Source organism: Parasteatoda tepidariorum, chromosome 10, assembly GCF_982258835.1.
Source record: "Parasteatoda tepidariorum strain Cologne lab strain chromosome 10, Ptep-v5.0, whole genome shotgun sequence".
NCBI lineage: Eukaryota > Metazoa > Arthropoda > Arachnida > Araneae > Theridiidae > Parasteatoda > Parasteatoda tepidariorum.
Window position 1 is genome coordinate 93,084,526 of NC_141764.1, and position 24,526 is coordinate 93,109,051.

Consider the following 24,526-nt stretch of genomic DNA (forward strand, 5'->3'; position numbering starts at 1 on the left):
TATGTCCTTTGAAATCTGATATTTTAAATCGATATTTCTTGAAGCCAAATTGGCTCAAGAAATTGGTTACCTCCTATTCTGTTGGTTTGAACAAGCTATTTTTTCTACCACTTCTTATCGCATTCTATGTCCTTTGAAATCTGATATTTTAAATCGATATTTCTTGAAGCCAAATTGGCTCAAGAAATTGGTTCCCTCCTATTCTGTTGGTTTGAACAAGCTATTTTTCTACCACTTCTTATCACAATCCATCTCCTTTGAAATCTGATATTTTAAATCGATATTTCTTGAAGCCAAATTGACTCAGGGGTTAGAGCGTTCGCCTCCCAATAAGGTTTCCCAGGTTCGAATTCCAGCTGTAGCTGGTTGATACAAATTCTACTCCCATCTCGCACCGACCACAGTGTTGACGTAAAATATCCTTAGTGGTTGACGGATCATGAGTTTGAATGAGCCTTGCCGTCGGACTAACCGTGGCAGTTTTTCGTGATTTGATCCACATATAACAGAAATGCGGGGTAGTTCAATCAAAAAGTTCTCCATGAAAGCTAGTTTGATGCAATGTTTGATCCAGGAGTTCCCTGGTTCCATTGGTTTGAACAAGCTATTTTGAAGTTGGGTTCAAAATTACTAGGCTATGATGATGATCATCGGTAGTTGCAAACTTAGAATTTGGTCAGATGTGTAACACCGGTTACAAAATAAAATCACCATTTCTTAAACTTACTTTAAAACGAAATTACTAACAAGGGAAACTAGGGAAGTGTGACTCGCCAATTTTGAAATAAACTAGTGGGATGCATGCCTTATGAGGAACAATTTTAGGGGGCAACATTTGTTACGGCCCATAGAAAGTCCTGTGAGAGACAAAAAATAATTCAATATATGGAAAAATCGGTATTTTATTACTTCAATGCAGACTATTAGTTATTGTAATTGTCTCATAATCCAATTAATTTGTAATTAATTGGATAATTAATTATTTTTTAATTAATAAATTAATCAGAAATTATTAATTAATTAATTGATTTGCAATTACATACTCCAATTAATTTGGAAAGTTTTTTGAAAAAAAAAAATCAAAAAAATTTGATGTCAAATTTTTTTTTAAAATTAACCTAACAGGTTTTTCTGAAAAACTGCAGATACATAAAATTTTCAAAATCAATTTTAACAATAAATATGCATTATATAGTACGTGAAAGTAATTAATTATCCAATTAATTACAAATTAATTGGAGTATGAGACAATTACAATAACTAATTGTCTGCATTGAAGTAATAAAATACTGATTTTTCCATATATTGAATTATTTTTTATCTCTAACAGGACCTTCTATGGGCCGAAACGAATGTTGCCCCCTAAAATTGTTCCTCATAAGGCATGCATCCCACTAGTTTATTTCAAAATTGGCGAGTCACACTTCCCTAGTTTCCCTTGTAAGTATAATTACAAATTCTAAATCAGTATTTTTTATTATTCTAAATGCTTAAAATTAAGGGAAATAAATACATTCATTTCTTTTAATTTTAGGCACATAATTAAAGATAACGTTTACTATTGATTTCATGATCTAGTATTAAAGAAAATCTTGTTAAGAAAACAAATATTTTAAACTAAAAATCAAATATCAGTTTTTGTTTACCTGAAAGTTTCTGTCATCAAAGGAGTAAACTTTATCTATTTAGCTTAAATAACAATAAAATGATTTTAAATAACAATTATTATTATTATAAGAAGTTTGTTGTAAATAACAATTTGAAAGAATTTAAAGTCAGTGAGAAAAAAAAAAAGGTTACGAATTATATAACTGTTACCTGAAGTGTTGGATCTCCTTTTTCGATGGCATTTAATTCTTCTTGGAAGAACTGAATCACCCTTGGTGAATTCTGGCCATCCAACGGTCCAAAAACATCTGCCAAGGCTAATCTTTTACGTTGTTTTATTTGGCGCAAAGACCTTGGCGCAGGCGGAGTATAGGGTGACAAACACTGCAAACTGCGGACACTAGACTCAAACATGTGTTCCATAATTTTCAATCCACGTAATGACATAATAAAGGGGGCGATTAAAGTTTAATCCAATTTAATGTTTCCTTAAGCTTGTAAGTAAGCACGTTTTCACACGAATCATAAATCAGATGAAAATAATCCATAAGCACATTGTTATAATCCATAAGCAATCATTGGTGTTATTAAGTGTTTCAAGTAGTTAAGACCGTTAACACAAATAATTTAGATAATATCCAAAAGAATCTCTGGCGATGTTTATTATCAGGACTTCTATCGGTACTTTCTATCAGTGGTATGTTCACCAGCGGTCATGGAAGACATAGGCGACTACATGCCTGGGTCATACTTACTAGGAAGAGTCTCATCACGACTCGTTATTAAACGACCCTGCCGCAAGGCCGATTGAAGAAGCCTCCCTGACAAGTTTATTTCCTTTCTTTATGATTATTTTTTTATTTAATTTTGCGCGAAGGCAAGTTCAGCACAGAAAGTTGCTAACCCGGTAAAAAAGCACTACAAGCTTCAACAACAAAGTCAAGAAAGAAAAAAAGAATCACCACGGGGAGATCAAAATATTATCATAAAAAAAACTGCATGTGAGAATAATATCTGACTACATTTTCAGGAAGAGATTTGGGAAAGAATGCCATACCCCCTTAAGGCAGCGGACAAACATTTAGAAAGAAGAAAGATCATCTGCATAGTATGCTGTCTGTTTGTTAATTACTACCAAGTTCTATAGTTCCGAAAGCGAAACCTTTCTTTAGAACGCTGAAGTTTTTTTTTTTTTTAGCATTAAACTACGACAATCTCTTTACCTAAACAAGTTTAATCGTTTTCTAGTCTCACTAGAAAACGATTATTTCAAAACTGGATTGGTAATAAGGAGTTTGAAATAGAAAAATAGCGCGAATTGTGAACATATCTCGATTAATAATCAGACGATAATTTCTTTTTTGTGGTTGCTAACGACATGCCTTGCTCAAATATTTTATCTTTTTCATCTAATGCTATTATTAAACAGCTGTGGCAACACCAAGGTTTGTTTCTTTGAATAGCTGTATTTCTTTTTTTTTTTTTGTTGACTTCTGATTTAATCACTTATAAGAGATTTATATCCTAAAATTGGAACAGTCATATGCGGAAATAATTTAATTGCTCTATGGAAATTATTTGAAAGTTTGATAAAGTTCAGTGAACTGAAATATTAAACAATACTGGTATTCAGTTTAATCAAATAAAAATGATTGTCTAAAATTAATAACTGACTTCAAAATGGATGAATTTCCACCATAGATAGCAGTTTTAATTTATAGTTTTTGAAGAACTACAAAGAGTTTAAAAAGAGTAAAAATAGCAGTTGCTTAAGAAATTTTCTTGATAAATTATCTTTAGGAATAATCAGAGGAATAACTTCGAGTGAAACTTTCACTAATTTCATAAACCAGTAATAAATTTTTTCGTATCTGTGTATAAAACGTTCACAAATCAGATATTTTTTTTTTAAATAATAGTTATAACTATACGTATTAGCTAATACCTGTATTCCAAAGCAAAATCCGTTTTATTAAGTCACGAATTTTTGAAAAGATTATAAAGTCTTAGTGAACAAAAAATTTCGCCACAAAAATATGTTTCGATGCATTTCAATTTCATCAATATAATATCAATCATAATCAATTTATATTCATCCCCGATACCATAGCATGTATATTCAACTATTCTACAATACAATTGTAAAATATAGAGTTCCAGTTATCAAAATACCGAAATAGGGTAAACAACACAACGTAAACAATGATGAACAGCTATCATGTTGCTATTTCGGGAGTGCAACATCAAACATTTTTTTTTTCCAATACAGTTCAATTCCTGGGGCTTATTCTTAAATATTGGGATTCTTGCAAATCATTACAAACCAAGTACACTTTTTCTATGTAATATTATTCACAATAATTATCTTCCGTCATTTATTGCAATATTTTAAAGTCGATTTTTAATAACACAATTTTGTACACATTTCAAATCCAATGCCTATACCTCAGAAATTCAATACACAACTTAAATCCAAATAAGAAATTTCAACGCCAGATCTTCAACACAAGTAATGTTACATTGATGATTCGTATGAATGAAACCAAACCCAACAGTGAAATGAAACCTAATGAAACTAAACAGCTCTGATGACACTTTCCAACTGAAAAAAACTAATCACTCAAACTGATCTCAGTATAAAGGCAAGGGTCCGGCCAGTGAAAATTGTAGGATTATTTTGAATAAGCCGAAATAAAGCCGGAAATTAGATGAACATTTTTGGGCGGAAAACAAACTAAAAAGGAAAACAGTATTGTGAGAGGGCATGCCTGAATTCTATTATTGTGGGCCTTTTAATTGGTAGGACCTAGGAGAGGAAACCGGCGAATGGAATTTCGAATATCCGGGAAATATTAAACCATCTCTTGTTCTGCTGGTTTTGAAAGCAGCCATGTGATGCGGTGAAAAGTTAGTGAATGATATGGGATGATAATGAATCGTATGACAGCTCGATGTTGCCACTTTTAAACTTGAAATGAAATGCCCGTTGAATTTAAATTTCGGATCAAAATGGCTGTGTTATTTTTTTGATTATTTTTTGCTGAAAGTTAGAGGTCACTGCTCACGAATGACAGGACTATGAGGCTCATTTTTGTTAGGTTTGATGATTGATTGATTGATTCAAGCCAATTTTAAAACTGGAAACTTGTATTCCATAATTAAATTTATATGAAAGTTGAAACTAGAACCGTGGTGGTACAGGGGATAGAGCTCTTGCCTCCCACTGAGGTGACCCGGGTTCTAATCTCAGTGATTGCTGGTCGAAACGAATTCCGTACCCGGATCATGGGTTAGACTCCCTTGTCCGCCAGGCTAACAGTGGAAGGTTTTTTGTAGTATTCCTCCCCATATAACGCAAATACGAGTTAGTATCATCAAAAAGCCCTCCACGAAGGCAAATTTCCCCCACTACATGATCCTGGCGTCAACTTGTCTTCTGGATTGGGTTCAAAATTACAAAGCTACGGTGTTGAACATTGGTAGTCGTAAACTCCAAATTGGATCGCTTGTTCAACAACGGTGATAGAAAAAAATTACAAAATCTTGAATGTAAAATCTCAAACGGTTTACAATTAACAAAAGGTGTTTAAATACTAACTTTATAAGTAAATTAATCTTAAACATTGAATAACAAAATTAAGTAAAAGCTTAAGTTAAACTTAAATGTATTCTGAAATGCTCTACAGAATTTCATATTGAATTTAAAATCAATTGCATCCATAAATGCAGTATAATCAAAAAGACGTAAAAACTTCTCGATAAGAGGACATAAAAAATAAATAAGACAGAAGAAGAAGAAATAAGAATAAAGAAGATATAAAAAACGCTTTTTTTAAAAAAAACGTAAAATGAGCTACAAAATAATTAAGAAGTGAAATGAAGGACAATATGAACAAAGAAGACACGGATTGAGGAACAAGTTTCGTCTTTAAAATAATTTTATATTTTAGTATTACTTTTTTATCTATTAAATTCCCTGCATTAAAATTTTTTTTTTAAACATGCCTTAACATGTGTATTTTTTTAAAGATTTTTATGTGAGTATCATATTTTTAGCAAAATAAAGCTTGATCTTAACTGAAAACCGTACCAGGCATTTTTTAATTATTAATATTAATTTTTGTGCGAAGTATCTATGTTTTTCGTCAAAAATATTTTAAGGTTTTGTTTTTAAAATTTATAATACATTCTGCCCAAGCAAATTTTGATGCAAACTGATTTTGACTGTTGAATTTTTTGAAAAAAAATGGTATCTACCTTTTTTTTGTTATTGAACTACATATTTTTTAAAATAAATAAATAAAAAATAAATATTTATTAAGTTCTAATAAGTTAACAGAATTAGGAAAACTTTTTCTTATATTTATTGAAATAATACTTTCAAAGAAAACTCAAAATATAAACTTCGTATTAGTTTTAAAATAAATGTTATAGTTTTATAATAACAAAAAATGAATGTGATCTGATCACAAACACGTGAATAGGTTAAAAAAAATTGTAATAGACCTTGTAAAACAAAAACTAATAATTATAATACTTTAAAGCTATACTATAACTATATTACTTATGCTAGTATTGAAATCAAATGCATCAATCATTATGAGTAATAGGACATGAAATAAGAAAAGTGAATCGCATAAAATTATACAGTTTAAGTGAGGTTTCGCATAATTTATTCAGGAAAATAAGGTGGTAAGACAATCACGGATATATTTCATAATATTACTGGTTGTAATGAAATACGTGATTTAGATTTATAAATCAAAATTAACCAACTCACCATGGTTACTTAGGAAGAAAAGAATCTCACAGAATAGGAATTATAACAATTTAAAAATCGTTTATAATAGTATATATATATATATATATATATATATATATATATATATATATAAAGAAAAATAATAGACAAATGAAAGAAAGGGGGGGGGGAATAATAAGTAAAAAAATAACAAACAACAGTTTAAAAAAAAAAAAGTTAAATTTTATTTAAAAAACCGGAAGAAAAAAAAGATATAGTCTTTTCTTAAGCCCACACGATTATATCCGCAAAACAGAGTGCTTTCTGATATTGTATCAATAAAGCCGAAGCAAAATATATTAATACAATAGTGTGAGGAGCACTCAAAATTTTTTTAATAAAAATAACAACAAATAAAATAGATCACAAAAAGTAAAAATAAGTAACATGTAAAAACAGAAAATAAAATAAAAGAAAAAGAAAAAAACATTAAAAAGGGGACTATAAAGTGAGTAGCAAAATCAGATCAACTTACATGGACAGAAAATTTTTCAAGAATGATTTAAAAATGTTTTCGCAGAAAGATTGCCAGATTACAAAATATGAAAACAAAAGATGAAAACAAAAGCGCAAATTGAGTGTTTTCTTCTATTTATTTATTATATATATATATATATATATATATATATATATATATATATATATATATATATATATATATATATATATATATATATATATATATATATATATATATATATATATATATATATATATATATATATATATATATATATATATATATATATATATATATATATATATATATATATATATATATATATAAATATATAAATACAAGAAAACACTAAGAAAGTTACTCTGTTTTGCGGATATAATCGTGTGGGCTGAAGAAAAGATTATATCTTTTTTTTCCGGTTTTTTAATTAACATTTCATCTTTTTTTTTTTTAAATAAAATGTTGTTTGTTATATTTTTTTTACTTATTATTTCCCACCCCCCTTTTTTTCATATGTCTATAATTTTTCTTTGTTTTATTTTTCATTTTGAACTTTTATATATATATATATATATATATATATATATATATATATATATATATATATATATATATATATATATATATATATATATATATATATATATATATATATATATATATATATATATACTATTATAAACGATTTTAATCCACTTGTGGGGTAAAACTGAGTACACATAAGGTTCGCTATGGAAAATTTATAAATACTAGAATTTAAGTGAAACGTAGCAGATATTTCTATTTTATATGACAATTTAAAAAAAAATTATTCATGTAATTTTTATGTGATGTAGTCAAGACCTTACTCAAGAGGGGAGGGGAAAAAGAAGGATAATCGTCCAGGATTCCGGAACAGCTGAGGGACTGACTAAAATTCTTTACAAAAAATACAGTGTTTATTGATGTTTTTTCCAAAGAAAGGGGCAGAGAATTTCTTTAGATTTATATAAAAAGTATAATTTTGAATAAAGTGTCTTCTAAAATTCTACAAAATATGAAAATAAAGTTCTTATGTGCTCTGAGGATGGGACCTATAAAACCTTTGTCCTGAGGCCTGTAAAGCCTTGTTTCAGCCTCTTATGTGATTTTATTTTCCTTCTGTTGCACAGCAGATTTCGTGGGCCCAGCATAGACACACATAAAAATGGAGGAGGATGCCGGCCGCGGGTTAATCCTTACGACAGAGATATTAAAGGTATTATTTTTCCTATGCGACAGGTAATTCAGTCATATAAGAATTGAAATTGAAGGACTGAAGAGAATTTTTTTGGAATCAATTAAAGCACTTTAAAAATTATGTGAAATGCTAGGAAATTTATCAAATTTTCAAAAAATAAAGTTTATCTGAAATTTTTTATTCACTATCATCTTCTGAAAAACAATATAAAAAAGGATATTGGAACATTAACATTTTATTTTATTTTATATTCACCGTTGAGCAGCCGACTCAATTCTGAGTTTACAACTATCAATGCTCAACTCCGTAAGCTTGTAATTTTGTACCTTAACCAGAAGGCAAGGAAAATTCTGGATCAAGTATTGGGTCAAACTAGCCTTCGTGGAGGACTTTTTGATAAAACTAACCCGCATTTGCATTATATATTGAGAAAAACCACGATAACCTCCAACGGTTAGCCCGACGGCAAGGGGAGTAAAACCCATTATTTGTCTATCACTGAGGATATTTTACTTCAGCACTGTGGTCGGTGTATTCCGCGAACAGAATTTGTATCAACCATCCACCACTAGGATTCAAATCTACGGCACCACATTGGGAGGCGAATGCTCTATCCCTAGAGAGACAGTGGCTCAGTACACTAACAATTTTAACACCTGCCAATTTCTATTTTTTCTTCTTCTTAATTTTGCTGAGTGCATTCAAAATTGGTATCAACATAATTTTGAACATTGCCTATATGCTTCTTTTAAATAGCGGTTTTGTATCATCAAGCTATAAATAGAATATCTGTCTTTCTCAAAAAAATAAGAGTGAAAGAAATAGAATTATGAAAAATAATTTTTTATCGACGACCTACCCCAAGGGATATAAATAGGGGTGAGCGGGAGGGTCCAAGGACGTTGACCTGTTTAAAGTATGACCCGACAGCTGACTCTAATGGCCAAAGCGCGGTCGCCGCTGTAACTATCGTCCGTCAAACTCCAACACCAGAGGCGGATTATTTTAACTCCCTCCCTTCTCATCCAAGAATGGAGGTCTTTGAAAATTCCACGAGAGAAAAAAACTACAAATTCGGGTAATTAGAAAGGTTATTCTACCGTTAAATTTAGGCTTGCCCGTTAAATACCATAATATGACTGAATTGAACTCGTCACTAAACTAGCGGAAAATTGCTGCTAACCCATTACGAGTTTTTTGTACACTTTTTTGTTACGTAAACAAGAAATGTATCGAAACATCTAAACCGAATTTAATTTTTAAATAAAATATTAACATTCACTTAGTTGCGTTTGATGTAAATTACATGAAAATTGCTTTTGATGTAAATTACACATATTTTAACATTTTGACGCAGAGGGGACACTGGCGTCCTTTTCATGTAATTTTTTTCTGAAGCTCTAATTGCAAGCAAATATATATTTTGGTTGTTTTTATGTATAAAAAAACAGTCTAATAGTTACTAAAAATATTAGTTAAATTATCGGAATTTGTATTTGCACTAAAATGTAAAATTTAAAAAAAATATTTAAATTTTTTTTTTCAATCATACATACATTTTTAAAAAAAATCAAAACATTCTTTTAAGTTGCGTTTGATGTAAATTACATGAAAATTGCTTTTGATGTAACTTACACATATTTCAACATTTTGAATATATTTTGGTATTTTTTATTTATAAAAAACAGTCTAATAGTTACTAAAAATATTTGTTAAACTATCGGAATTTATATTTGCAATAAAATGTAAAATTCAAAAAAAAAAAAAAAAAAAAAAAAAAAATACTAATATTAATATTTTTTTTCAATCACACATACATTTTTTAAAAAATCTTAACATTCTTTTAAGCTGCATTTGATGCAAATTACATGAAAATTGCTTTTGATGTAAATTACACATATTTTAACATTTTGACGCAGCGGGGACGCTGGCGTCCTTTTCATGTAATTTTTTTCTGAAGCTCTAATTGCAAGCAAAAATATATTTTGGTTGTTTTTATGAATAAAAAAACAGTCTAATAGTTACTAAAAATATTTGTTAAATTATCGGAATTTATATTTGCACTAAAATGTAAAATTTTAAAAAAAATATTTAAAATTTTTTTTTCAATCATTTATTCAAAAATTTATCAATGATTGATTTTCTAAATGAAAGAAATTTCTATGATGAATAACTGTCTCTCTTAGATCTAAATAACTGCAATTAATTGCAAATTTGAAAAATTATTGTTTGGAAGTGAGCTGATTTTTGGAAGATTTTACCTTTAACTTACATAAAGACATCGATGTTTCTTGCTGTATTTCATGACCGAAAATTATTTAAATGCGAAATATAATAGTTTTCACTCATTTTGAATTAAATTAATACGAAATAATGATAATAGTATGAAAAATATGTTGAATAAAAATTCTGCATCGATGGTTAAAGTGTGGTTTAAAATACAATAAGGAATTACGGTAAAAATTACCGTCATTCAGGGTGCCAATAATTTTGCTCTCCGTAAAATTCATTATTTTTACCGGAACATGTTACGAAACAAAAACTCTAATAAACCGTAATTTTTACAGTAATAATTACAATGAAATCATGAAATAAATATTACTGTTAAAATTACGATATAATATTTTACGGTAAAAATAGATTCTACGGATGGATGGATTTTACGGATGATGCACCTAAAGTGCCAGTACTTTATACCGTAATTTGACTAAGAATTTTTTGCAGTGTATGAGCGTTGTGAAGGCTCTTTTGTCACAGAAAATATACCGTTAATTGATCCAGAAATTAAGTGTTTTCAATGAACTTTCGAAAGATATGTTTTAAATTGAAATCCAATGAAAACGTGTGAGAAAAATCATCGCACGGCAATGATTATAGAAAAACAATAAAAACTACTTTTTCGTTGTATGTTGAACTTTCTGAAGAGAAGTTCAATTCGTATATTAATAACTTTTATATTTTTTAAAACTTCGTATTGTTTTCTATAATTTGATTATTTTTTTTCAGTTTATGAAATAAATGATATACTATTTGACTTAGTTCACGAATTTCACAGAAATTGGAATTTTTTAATCATTCAAAAAAGGAAACTTGTTTGAAATGCACAATAAAACCATACGAAAACAAAAGAAGTAAAATGTAATTGAATGTTGTAATTGCTTATTTGTGACTTGTAACCTTAGTCTTTGAGACCAGATTCTAAACTGCTGTTTGTAGAAAATGCAACACCATGAAAGAATCATCAGAATCAAATCAAATTTAATGCAGAAACGACTTGTACTGATACAAATAAATGATGAAATTTTCAAAACAAAAGAAACAAATTAAGCGTCCGAAATCAGTATTTGGTGCAGCCACCACGCGCTGCAATAAGTGCTGCTATACGACCTGGCATGGAGTCAAACAGATGTTGAATATCTGCTTGAGGAAGAGAATTCCATATCGCTTGTATGCGCAACCAAAGTTCGTCTTTGGAAACTGCAGGACGCGGATCTCGAGTGAGACGCCGACCAACCATATCCCACACGTGCTCAATAGGCGACATATCCGGCGAATAAGCAGGCCAAGGAAGAAGTTGCATGCGTTGTGCTGAACAGAAGTCTCTAACAGTCCGCGCAACATGTGGGCGTGCATTATCCTGCTGAAAGATAGCTCCAGGGATGCCTTGAAAGAAAGGAACGACTTCGGGCTGTAGCACTTCACGGACGTATCTGTTGCTATTGAGATTACCCTCAATTCGTATCAAATTGGATCGTCCATGATACGAAATCGCACCCCAGACCATAACTCCGGGTGTTCGACCACTATGTCGTTCAATAATACACTCAGGAAGGCAGCGTTGACCGGCATAACGTCTAACACGAACACGGCCATCATGGGTCCACAAATTGAAGCGTGATTCATCTGAAAAGACAACTTGGTGCCAATCAGCTCGCCAGTCTCTGTGCTCAAGAGCCCACTGCCGACGCAGCCGTCGATGATCCGCCGTGAGGGGAATCCTGTATAATGGCACCCTTGCACGCAATCCACGGCGCAGCAGACGACGACGAATTGACGAAGCCGACAATTGTACACCTGTAGCAGTAGACCAATGTGCTGCCAGCTGCCTGGAGGAAGCTGTGCGATCATTCACCGCCATGCGGAGCAGGTGTCGATCATCGCGCTCTGACGTCACCTTCTGTCGTCCAGTGCCTGTTTTTCGAGTTGTTCGGTGCTCGTCGGTCCACTGCTTCCAAACTCGCATCACTGTGGAACTGTTCCGCTGCATACGAGCTGCTATTGCGCGATAGGAAAATCCTCCTTCTCGAAGGCCGATTATCCTCCCTCGTTCAAACTCCGTAAGTTGCTTGAATTTCTTATTCTTCCGTCGTGGAGGCATACTCAGGTCTCACTAAACGTTTGCCACTAACAAATAATCATAGACTATTTTCAACGTCCCGCTACAGCACTTTATTTATACGCTTTCAGCATCAATTCAGAGGGCGCTGCGCGCGCCACGCACGCGCGATGGCTCTGAAACTTTATTAATTTGCATAATATCCTATAATTGACATTTGCTGCGAATTTCATTTGATTCTGATGATTCCTTCATGGTGTTGCATTTTCTACAAACAGCAGTTTATTATTGCTTAAATCAACACAATACAAAAAAAAGGTGTTTTTTTCAAGTTAAATACTTGTTCTAAATTAGTACGTTTTGTTGTTTCCTAATTTTAAATAGCGTTTGGAAAGACATTTTTATTTTTTTATTATACATTATACTAGTTTATAACATAAATAAAAAAAATTTCCACCTTTTTTTTCCAAATTTGTTACCAATAAAATTCGTTTTAAAAAAATAAAGGAATAAAAATAAAAGATTACGAATTGAAAAGTTTGCTCAAAAAAAGGGGTGCTTAATTTTTTTTCAATTTTCTTAATTTTTAATAAAACGTTTCAAAATAAAACTCTGTCAAAGCAAAACTTATAGCTTATTAATCTATTCAGTCTTAAATACTAAGAATAATCCATCAATTTTTTCTATAAGTATCAGGCAGGAATTTTGCACCCTAGAGTGTTTGATAATTTCATTTTTAATTTTCTCTAAATTTTTAATAGAAGTAATTGTTTTAATCTTGATCTTTATGTAATGCAGTAGACCTTTAAGTAACTTTTTTTTATAGTCATCTGCAAAACAGGAAGTAAACTCACTAATAAACAAATGCCAAGTACCTAAACTAAACAATTTAACATAAAAGATTAGACCAAACATCCTTTTCTTTTTCAGGTCTAGGAAGCTTCAGTTTTTCTAATTCATTTGCAGATTTCTGTTTACTAACGCGTTCTAAACACTGGTTTCAAACCATAATTTTAGCCAAGGAACACCATTTTCGTGATTCCTTTACAAAAAGGAAACAATTATTCGCCAGATCTCCATTTTTCTTTCAGTTTAATCGCCAAAAGCATTGTTCTTAGCTGCTGTTGTTTCTATTGGAGAGATCGTTGTCGTCATTTTTGGTCACGATTTCCTAAATTGAAACATAATAAAAAGAAAAAGAATGCAATTTTCTAATCACCTTCTTTTCTTTATTAATGCTTGTTTGTTTTTTCGCTCGATCTTTTATAAATAGTTTTTTTTTTATTGACGATATTTTATACCGTGATAATGTGCTAGTAAATAGCTCGATAATTTTTTTGTGAAAATAAATAAGCAAAAGAGAATAAACTTTAGAACTGCTGTGAAAATAATTGCCAATTAATGTTCTCTAATTTCCTACTTGTTTTAAGGCAGTGCACTGCCTTAAAAGTGGATCAAGTTTTTCCAAAAGCTTGCCGCAAGTTCGAATTTCATCAAGTTGGTTACGGTTTTAACTTTGTCAGATGAAACTGCTGAATCAATTATGAAAATATATAATATTTGTTCTCGTTGTCATGAAGCAGTCAAAAAAGTGAATAACAAAATCGTCTTGAAGGACACGATTGATTTAGAATAATAACCACAGAGAAATATATGAAGTTGTTGTTTTTGTAGTTCATTTACGTCGCACTAGAGCTGCACAATGCGCTAATGGCGACTGTCTGGGAAACACCTCTGAGGATGATAAGACAACATGCTATCACGATTTTGATCCTTTGCAGAGGGAATGGCACCCCCGCTTCGGTAGCCCGACGACCTGCTCGCGAAGTCGAGCACTTTACGGTAGAACAGTTTAACGAAGACCAATATCGAACAACCTTGTTCCCTACGCAAACTGATCCAAGTGGTCACCCATCCGCACACTAACCGCAGCCAGTGATGATTGACTTCGGTAGGAATATATTAAGAGTTTCTACTCAATTAGTAGAACGTTTAAGAGACGGCGCGTTTTTTTCCCAACGATCGGCAAAATGGCAATACTAGAACAACGGATTTAACGCCACGCTGCGGCAAAAAGTTTAACTACTTATTGAGGAGTTAATCGCTTTGTTTTATTATCTTTTAATAATTTATGAAATTTTTTATGTTCGTTTGGTTATTGGTTTACTTCAGTTCTATGAATGCATAGATGTTAATTCTTTTAGAATGACGTCTGTTTATGGATACAAAAGTATATTTTGTAAAGGAAATTACGATTAATTTTTATGACTTAAATTCAATTTTCAATATTTTTCTCTTTTTTATATTTATTTCAATGTTAAATAAAATAAGTATTAACATAGATGACATGCACCGCAATCCTTTTTTAAACTAATGACATAAATACGGGAAAGCGTCATTAATATAGATTTTTGTCTTTTTTCAGCTAATAGTAGAATTTATTAAATGACAGAATGGAATATAAAGGATTAAAATGACAGAAACACTTTTTACGTATAACAGAACTAAAATCTAAAATAAAAGAATTGGAATTGAGTAGAAAATTTTATGTCTCTGCACAGTTGCACAGTATGAATAAAATTCGAAACATTAACAGTAATTCAAATAACACTATTTCAGTTCAATAATTTTTATTGACTTAAAGCAAGAAGAAACAATACTTCAAAACTAATCACTAGGAAAGTATTGCGTTTCTTCATGCTATAAATATAATCATCGTTCATGCTATAATCGTACAGACATAAACAAAAATATGAAAGAAATTAAAACCATAGACTGCAACTATTCTAATCTTCTGCATCAACTAACCGTTTCCTTTAAGTGTTAGTAGAGGGCGCAGGGGCCCGTTGAGCTTGGAGAAACTCTCAGAAAATCGTCGTGCATGATGACGTCAAACTGGTTTGTCCTTACATGTTACTGTTCATGGTAATTATTATAAAAACCACTTGTCTTAAAAGTGATAAAAATATTTATTCCAAAAACATTTACAAGGAATTATTATTATTTTTACTATGTATTGTAATTTCGGTCTTTGAAATTCTTCCTCGACCTTCCATTTAAATGTCTTTTAATTGTAGGAAATAATCAAACCATTATCATACACTTATTACTGATAACCCATGTATAACATAGAAAATTGGCAAGCTTACAAACAAGGGCAAATCGACAAACCTCAAGAGAGGGAACAATGTAGAGATAATGAATTGGCAAGCTTGCAAACAAGGGCAAATCGACAAAACTCAAGAGAGGGAACAATGTAGAGATAATGAATTGGCAAGCTTGCAAACAAGGGCAAATCGACAAACCTCAAGAGAGGGAACAATGTAGAGATAATGAATTGGCAAGCTTACAAACAAGGGCAAATCGACAAACCTCAAGAGAGGGAACAATGTAGAGATAATGAATTGGCAAGCTTGCAAACAAGGGCAAATCGACAAACCTCAAGAGAGGGAACAATGTAGAGATAATGAATTGTCAAGCTTACAAACAAGGGCAAATCGACAAACCTCAAGAGAGGGAACAATGTAGAGATAATGAATTGGCAAGCTTGCAAACAAGGGCAAATCGACAAACCTCAAGAGAGGGAACAATGTAGAGATAATGAATTGGCAAGCTTGCAAACAAGGGCAAATCGACAAAACTCAAGAGAGGGAACAAGGTAGAGATAATGAACTGGCAAGAGTGCAAACAAGGGCAAATCGAAAACCCCAAGAGAGGGAACATTGTAGAGATAATGAACTCGCAAGCTAGCAAACAAGGGCAAATCGACAAACCTCAAGAGAGGGAACAATGTAGAGATAATGAGCTGAGGGATTATTTTACACATTTCCAGCTCATCCTGCGAAGATTTCGTTCTCTACGCAGTTTTGTTTTCTTTTACAATAGTGTTTTGAAATTATTGAATTATTAAACGAGTTAAAATGTCTGAGACTAAAGCTAAAAAGAAGTAGTTCTAAGCAATTATGATTAAAATTTGCGAGCATGAAATTAAATTCTAAATGTAATATATTTTGCTACATTGTCAGACTTTTTGAAATGAAATATTTGAACAGGCGTTTTGTGTCCAATAATTTGGTCCTCAGACTCCATGAAATTGTTATTGCAAATAGTGAAAATACTGTTTTTTAGTTTTCTTCAGTAAGCGATGTCACCTGTAGCCGAGCTATGTAAGTTTTGCTATCTATGTTTTCTGGATTTCTAAGCAGAACAACGCCCATTAATATCAGTATTTTTTTTTAAATTGATTTTGTCACTCATATTTAATAACAACGGGTACAAATACTGTATATCATCGAAACCAATCTTAGATAAAATTAAGAAATTGAAAAAATTATTTAACTAAGGAAAGAAATTGAAAAAAATTATTTAACTACTTTTTTCACCATGCAATTTAAACTTGATTGTGTTATACAGGTTGTTATACAGGAAATAAAAGTGAATTATTCGTCAGATCAAAATAAAAAATAACCCATTATTCCAACACAATCAAACTTAATTTTCTTATCTCATAGTTCAAACACCTTATTAATTTTTTCAAGAGTCAAAAACACTTTGCTTTCAAAAATGCTAAAAAAATCTCATCTATTGAACAGTCCCTTCAAAACTTTATTAGAATATAATTGATGGTGTTTTTCAAAGAATTAATTTTTTATTGAAAAGGGTTGAAAAAGGTAATTAATGAAGAGGTGGAGCTTTATTCTTTCACGGAAGCGTTACCTGGAATATATATTAATTAATAATCTGTTTTAGTCACTATTATGATTAATTAATCGCGTTTCAGTTTCTTTCACATTTTCGCTGCATTATCCTTACCTTAAAAATAATGAAAGGAAATATTATTTTAAAAACAACGCTCTCGTAATTTCTCTATATTTAAAAAAAAAAAACTTATTATGTAACGTAAACGTTTTGGGTTTTTAACTTAACTGCATTTAGTTTTACTGGACAAAAAACTATAAACTTCAGAAACTTGAAAAATTACGAAATGATGTACAAAAATGTACATGATTAATTAATTGTACATGTTTGACCTTGGAATAAAAAAAAATTACAATTTAATAATTTATTGAGAATAATAAAACTATTATACTTGTAGAGCAAAAGAAACATACAGAACAATTCGCAATCGCAGAAAAAACAACTTTAAAATAGAAATTTAACGAGTTAAAAAGCCGTTTTTATTTAAGAATTCGACACGAGTTTTTTTTCCTTCATAATTATAATTTGTATTGAAAGTTATTGCAATTTTAAGTGGTCTTTTTTCCCTATTTTCAAACTTATGTTGCTTTAAGTAACGAAATTCTATCAACTGTTGTCGGAAAATTTATTCATCTCTGTCGTGGTCTTTATGTTATAAGTTTTTGTCAAAAGTAACAAGAGAGAGATTATACATTGCCTAGATTTACTTTGTTAGGTGGCCTTAAATTATAATTTAAATGGAATGAATACTTAGTTATGCGTTAAATGTTTATTTAGAATAATTTTGTACTTTTATAAAAATTGAACGTTAAGGGAGTAAACGGAGCCTGTCTTTTAGAGCAAAATCATATACATAAGACATACAGAGATGGAAATAATTTTAATATTTCCGACGACTGAAATTTCTCGAACTCAGAATTACGATGGTATGTATCATGTAATGGTTGCCTGACAGATTTTAAAATATTACAAAAATTCAGCACATAAGGAAGTTTGGCAATATCGGGGACCTTGAAATTAATTAAAATCGAAATCATAGAACTTCCGCGTGGGCTATGGGAATAGATTAAAATAGCCAGAAATCACTAAGTTTCAGCCACAATTCTAATCCGGTGTTTTGAGATTTCGCATGTGTTTCCTTAAAAGAATCATCATCTACATCAACACACACATACTTGCAGCCACCTTGAACTCCATCAGGTCACTTTTGGAAAAGGATGCGCAGTTAGTTATGCTGAAAATTATTCAAATTCCATTTCCACTCAACGTTCCACTGACTCCCTTACCTTTAGCAAAGGGATCGTGCCTCAGAAACGGCCACTTTTGCCGGAATTCTACCAACGATTGAACTATGACTTCTTTTCCAATCTGTCAAGGCGCAGAGGAGGAGCCCCTGATCTCGGATGGGGAGGCCTTGGTAGGGTTCCTCGGCGATATATTCGAAAACCAAAATGGACAACGCCTGTCAGAACTTCCTAAAAAGGCGTGATATTTTAAATTGACCCATGTGTGGCGGACTTAAGCTTAACCAGAAATATGGATGAGATTTTCTGCTTGCATCACTCCTAATTCTTGAGCTGGAGTGGGTGCGATTTTCAATCTTTCCTCAGACGTATGATCTATCTGTATATTTTTTATACACTAGTTAAGCAATTTAAGAGATTTATATTTCTTTTTATGGATAATAATTTATCTCTATAACTCTTCATAATGTGAGGTTTGACAACATATTCACTTGTATAAGTCGGAATTTGTTATAGTTTTTTTTTTGGTGATCCATAGTGATCATTAGACTTCTTGCACCTAAAAGATAACACTAACATGGTGACCCTTTCTTCTGAAATATATTGATGTTCTTTTTCATATGGTACGCCTGTACAACGAATAAAACTTGTGAAACAGTGATTGCAAAGGACAGTGAATAACTTTTAAATTCTTTCTTTTCCAGAACCTAAAAGAACTTAAGATACAAAAAATTTCCGAGAATTCAAGGAATTTAAGAGACTTGAAAGAAATTAAGGGAAGTAAAATGTATGCAGAAAAATATAGAGTTCTAAATTTCGAAATCATATAGACCTTGTTTATTAACATAATGGCTTCTCATTATACATTCTCATCATCATCATCCAATCCTTGCCAAGCACTTAACCTCAATTTTAGAGATATTTTAACGGCTATGGTGAGAATGCCACGTAATTTTTACCCCGATCAGACGACGAGGGCAGCGCCTGAGCTGGTACAACCTATCTCTGAAATTCTACATCATAACCATCGAGAAGACTGTAAGCCACGACAGATTTCACGTGCACTTTGCTGCACATACATCCCGGTTTGTTTCTCGATTGTTAGGATCGAACTCACTACCTCCAGCTCTCAAACCAGCGGTGTGAGCGACGCCTTTACAGATTGCGCTGTCGGAGGGCTTTATACATCCTCAGAAAAACCGATTGAATGTTGAACTGTATTATTTACTTTGAGCCACGAGCTTTCTGAAATCTTTATAGAGATTTAAAATGATTCATTTCGTTCATGTTGAACCATAGTATCGTATAATCAAGTTAAAGAAACGATGATATGGTTCAACTTATCACCAAATTCAATTTGCAGCAAAATTTGACAAGAATGAGGTAAAAGCCATAAAGCCAAAAGCGTAGTGAAACAAAATTCATTGTAATTTAAAAATACAATAACATATAAGTAAAAAATATTATTTGTTAATAAAAATAACAATAAGCGTTTCCTTTCTTGCTAAGGTAAAGTAATGCAAAGTAGAAATCTAATGTAAATAATGTAAAGTAGAAATCTAATGTAAATAATGTAAAGTAGAAATCTAATGTAAATAATGTAAAGTAGAAATCTAATGTAAATAATGTAAAGTAGAAATTTATGTAGCTTTTATTTATTCGATTTTATTAGAATTTAGAAAAATGTCGCGTTCCGCAAGCAGTTTGAATCAGATTGAAAGGTCAGATTTTTTAAAAAGAAAAATCAAAATCAATTAAAAAAATGGAATGAAAGAAACTAGACAATTATAAAACTCTAAATTTTTTTGTTCACTAAGTACACTAGCCTCGAAGGTTCGATGATTGAGGCACTGAGCTGTAAGTAGGAAGGTCTGGGGTTCGCTCCATTGCGAAGGCTTGAAACTCACCTTTGCTTCAGAACGATGGGTACTAACTTCACTAGAAAGTAAAAATGGTTAGGGTGCAGTTCTGACCACAATGCACCATCATGCCCTTGGTCACGAAACTGTGGAGCCTTAATCTTCAAAAGCCCCTGTCCCAAAATAGACTGTTTCGGGAAGCAATTTTCAAATCCAGCAACCTTTACCAACCCACTCTCCTGTTCAACATTTTCTTAAATACCCTTTGTTCTTAATTGACTTTTTTTTAGTTCAGAAAAAACATTTGAAAATAAATAAAAGTTGCATTATTATTAGGACTAGTTACAGTCAAAAGGAAAATCTCTAAAAAAAGAGAGCGAGTCGTTAAAGGCCGCTGGATAGTAACTAACTACAGCCAAAAGGAAAATCTCCAGAAAAAGAGAGCGAGTCGTTAAAGGCAGCTGGATAGTTACTAACTACAGCCAGAAGGAAAATCTCCAAAAAAAGAGAGCGAGTCGTTAAAGGCAGCTGGATAGTTACTAACTACAGTCAAAAGGAAAATCTCTAAAAAAAGAGAGCGAGTCGTTAAAGGCCGCTGGATAGTAACTAACTACAGCCAAAAGGAAAATCTCCAGAAAAAGAGAGCGAGTCGTTAAAGGCAGCTGGATAGTTACTAACTACAGCCAGAAGGAAAATCTCCAAAAAAAGAGAGCGAGTCGTTAAAGGCAGCTGGATAGTTACTAACTACAGTCAAAAGGAAAATCTCTAAAAAAAGAGAGCGAGTCGTTAAAGGCCGCTGGATAGTAACTAACTACAGCCAAAAGGAAAATCTCCAGAAAAAGAGAGCGAGTCGTTAAAGGCAGCTGGATAGTTACTAACTACAGTCAAAAGGAAAATCTCTAAAAAAAGAAAGCGAGTCGTTAAAGGCCGCTGGATAGTAACTAACTACAGCCAAAAGGAAAATCTCCAGAAAAAGAGAGCAAGTCGTTAAAGACTGCTGGAACTTACGTAAATGTATTAAGTACCAATTAACCTAACTATTCCACGAAAAAAATAATTGTTTAGCTATTTTTTTAATTAATTATAAAACTTTCATATTGACGGAAAAACTTTTTATTTTTTGTTATTTTAACTAATTACTTTATTGGAAAAATTCGAAACTCATTACTGAACCTTGAATTTCAGCACCCGATACTTTATCTAAAGAGCTACCAAACCTATCATAAGTTCTACGAGTAAATTGCACCGATCTCTCGGAAAAGATTAATGTAATGGCTACACATGCTGCGACTGAATTGTGGATGGCACTTCTGTGAAATATCGACACCATATCGTTCAAGAACTAGAGCACAATGTCAAAGATTACTCTTGATTGCTTCCTCCAAAAAGGTTAGAAAGCTTCAAAAGATAGCTGATTTCAAAATTCTATAGTGCCCGGGTCAAGGCATTATCGGCCGAATCGATCAGTCGCTACAGTTTAACCTGTTTTGATCTTAGAATCAAGAAAGCTAGTTTTCCCACTTAAATTTTTAAGTTTCAATTATTTGCCCATTATTAACATCGTAATTGGATGAAGAAAAAAAATGGGGCATTGAATTCTAGGTTTGTGTGCTGATATCATTGTTATCTCGGGTTTAAAAAGACATTATTATTTCTTCCATTTTAGGATAGTTTAAACCTTTCAAGAATAACTATTTATTAAAATTCGTCAAATCTATTCCTTAAAATATTTATTAAAATTTCGTTTTTGATTCGAAAACTATTTATTAAAATTCGAGAAATAGTTTCGCTTGTTATGGTTGAAAAACATTTAATAATTTCCAATTGGGCATAATATGAAAAAAACACAACTACTTCGATTTAGTAGGAACAACATATGACGCAATGCTAAACGAATGGAATTTAGTTGTTGTTTATTTAGTTATTGTTATTAGTAGTTGTTGTTATTTGTTTTAGTTGTTGTTGTTTATTTAGTTGTATTTAATTTCAATAACTTTTCTTTATAATGCAATAAAATCTTGCGAGCAGCTATTTAAACGATCGAACACTTCGTTTGTTTATTTGTGGCTTGAAGTTAGGCTCGCAGAAAATGCCGTTCATGGGTTAAATTTAGTAGGAACAACACAACCTGTGACGTAGGCTAAATTATACCCAATTGCATTTTGAATGAAAGGAATATTTTCTAAGAAGTATCTCATTCAATGAACGGTTAAGGGGACGTTTAAATATTACATAAACATGTTTTTGGCAATTATGGTCTCCCCTCCCCCCAACTAAACAAAACTAAGCATACTACAAACCACATCCTATGTGTTCCGACATCAATGGAGAATTAATTAATTAATTAATTGGAGAATTTTAAATAATTGTTTTAGATCGTCTGCCAACTCTTGTAAATATAATAACTGCAATTCTGACTGGTTGCTAGGCAACCAAACGACTTTTTCTTGTTATTAATGTTTTTGTTTATCCTCTGTGTATGCCAGTGGAAAAAGAATACAAAAAGAATACAATCGCTGTAAAAGCTAACACTATGCTCATGTAAGGAAGTCCCACCACCTTGTTTCTGTCTTTTATTATTTGACGGTAATTTAATTTCAAGAATTTTGGGATAAAATTAAAATTAAAACTGTAACTTAACTTGTAACTTGCATAAATTAGAACTGTAAAAATTCATTCATTTTATAAAATTCTAAAACTCTCTAAATAAATTGTTTCATCAAAGAGTATGAAAAATAGCGCATATTTTTTGCTAAAATATTAGGGTGTCCGGAAAGTAATGTCGGTTCGCCGCATTAAATCGTCATTAATCTTAAGAACCAATTCATTTTTTCCCGATCCATTTCGATTTATTTTCGATCCGGCATTGAAAGGTTGCTGCTAACGAGGCTGTTGCTAAAATCTTGATAACAAATATCAAATGCACCGAAACGACATTACTTTCCGGTCCCCCTAATATGAAACGAGGAGAACAAGTTTTCAAGGAACAGCTTTATACAAATTCTGTAAATTCGCTGTAATTTTTTTTTTGTTGAGATTTTGGGTAAACAGTATTTATAACATTATATTTCATAAATCTATTAAAAGTGCAGAATAAATGCTCATAAATGCATTTATCTGTTTCATTTAAGGATTAAGAAACATTATTATATTAACTTAAGGATTAAAAAAAGAATTCATTAAAGTCAGTTAAAACTAATGAAATTTGTCAAAATAGCATATTCTAGCTTCATTAGAAACATAAGATAAATAAAAAGCTAATTTCTGAGCAATTTAAAACAAAAAATTTTTTTCTTTTCAAAAACCCATTACCTATCTTTAGGTCAACCAATCATTTTTTATGAAATGTTATTCAATTACCAAACACAAAATAATCAAAACAATAATCGGTGAGAGCAATTTGTAAGGTAATTGTAATACTAGAAAATTAGATCAATGTACTACAATCACTACTGTTAGTAATACTGAAACTTCATTTGTAAATATTTAAGGGTTATGACTTGAAGACAAACGTGATGAACAACAGTATATTTTATTTGATTAGCCGATGGCCAACATGAGAAACACGTTCAAATTTGTTTTTAAAAAAATTAGCGAAGTGGTGGTACCGACATTTTTATGGTATCTACGAATAGCAACAGAAGATCACGCTTTACAAATAAAGATATATATGAAATAAGTATAAGACAACGGCTGCGAATACATTATTGTTTTACATAATCTAATGTTAGTTGTGAATAATATTAAAAAAAGTTTTAATTGTTTTGTAGGAAGAATTCAAAGATAATATCAGTCTTAAAAAATTCTAACTCAGTTTATGCTTTCAACACTTCAGTGACGAAAATTTTTTTAAACCATTGATTTAAAAATAAATGTACGCTGTTCAAAATATTATTTTGGGTAGATAAAAAGAAAGAACGCACACAACATAGCAAGGATCTATTTTATGTGGGAATTATTTGGTGGATTGTGTTCCTAAATGTGTTCCACGTCTCTGTTGTTGAGAATATTTCTCATAGATGGCACTTTGCTCAGGGTTTATGTTATGTAAGTCATTATAACTAGAAAAATGATAGTTACTCATTAGAAAAATGGGTGTTGTTCTAGGTTTTTTACGTTCGCACACTTTTCGACTAAATCAACAACATGGACTAGAGCGATTGGGTATAATATAAAAAAAAACACAACTACTTCCCCTTAGTAGGAATAACATTTACCATGACGCAATGCTAAATTCTATGCCACTATCCACATAAATGCCACTATCCACATAAATCAATTATTAATCAAAAATCGAATAT

The 24,526-nt window shown here is 31.4% G+C and overlaps 1 protein-coding gene across 3 annotated transcripts in view; it reads right to left on the reverse strand.

Annotated features, from left to right (window-relative positions):
• Positions 1 to 24,526, reverse strand: part of LOC107440570 (uncharacterized) — a 471,595-nt gene that overhangs the window by 280,282 nt on the left and 166,787 nt on the right. The window contains exon 1 of one of the 3 annotated variants that reach the window (XM_043043459.3): positions 1,819 to 2,640. The exons of the other annotated variants lie outside the window; for them this stretch is intronic. Coding sequence (XP_042899393.2) covers positions 1,819 to 2,055 — 237 coding nt within the window. The 5' untranslated portion in view covers positions 2,056 to 2,640. Of the gene's footprint in view, positions 1 to 1,818; positions 2,641 to 24,526 lie in introns of those variants that run through there. 3 annotated transcript variants of the gene reach the window in all.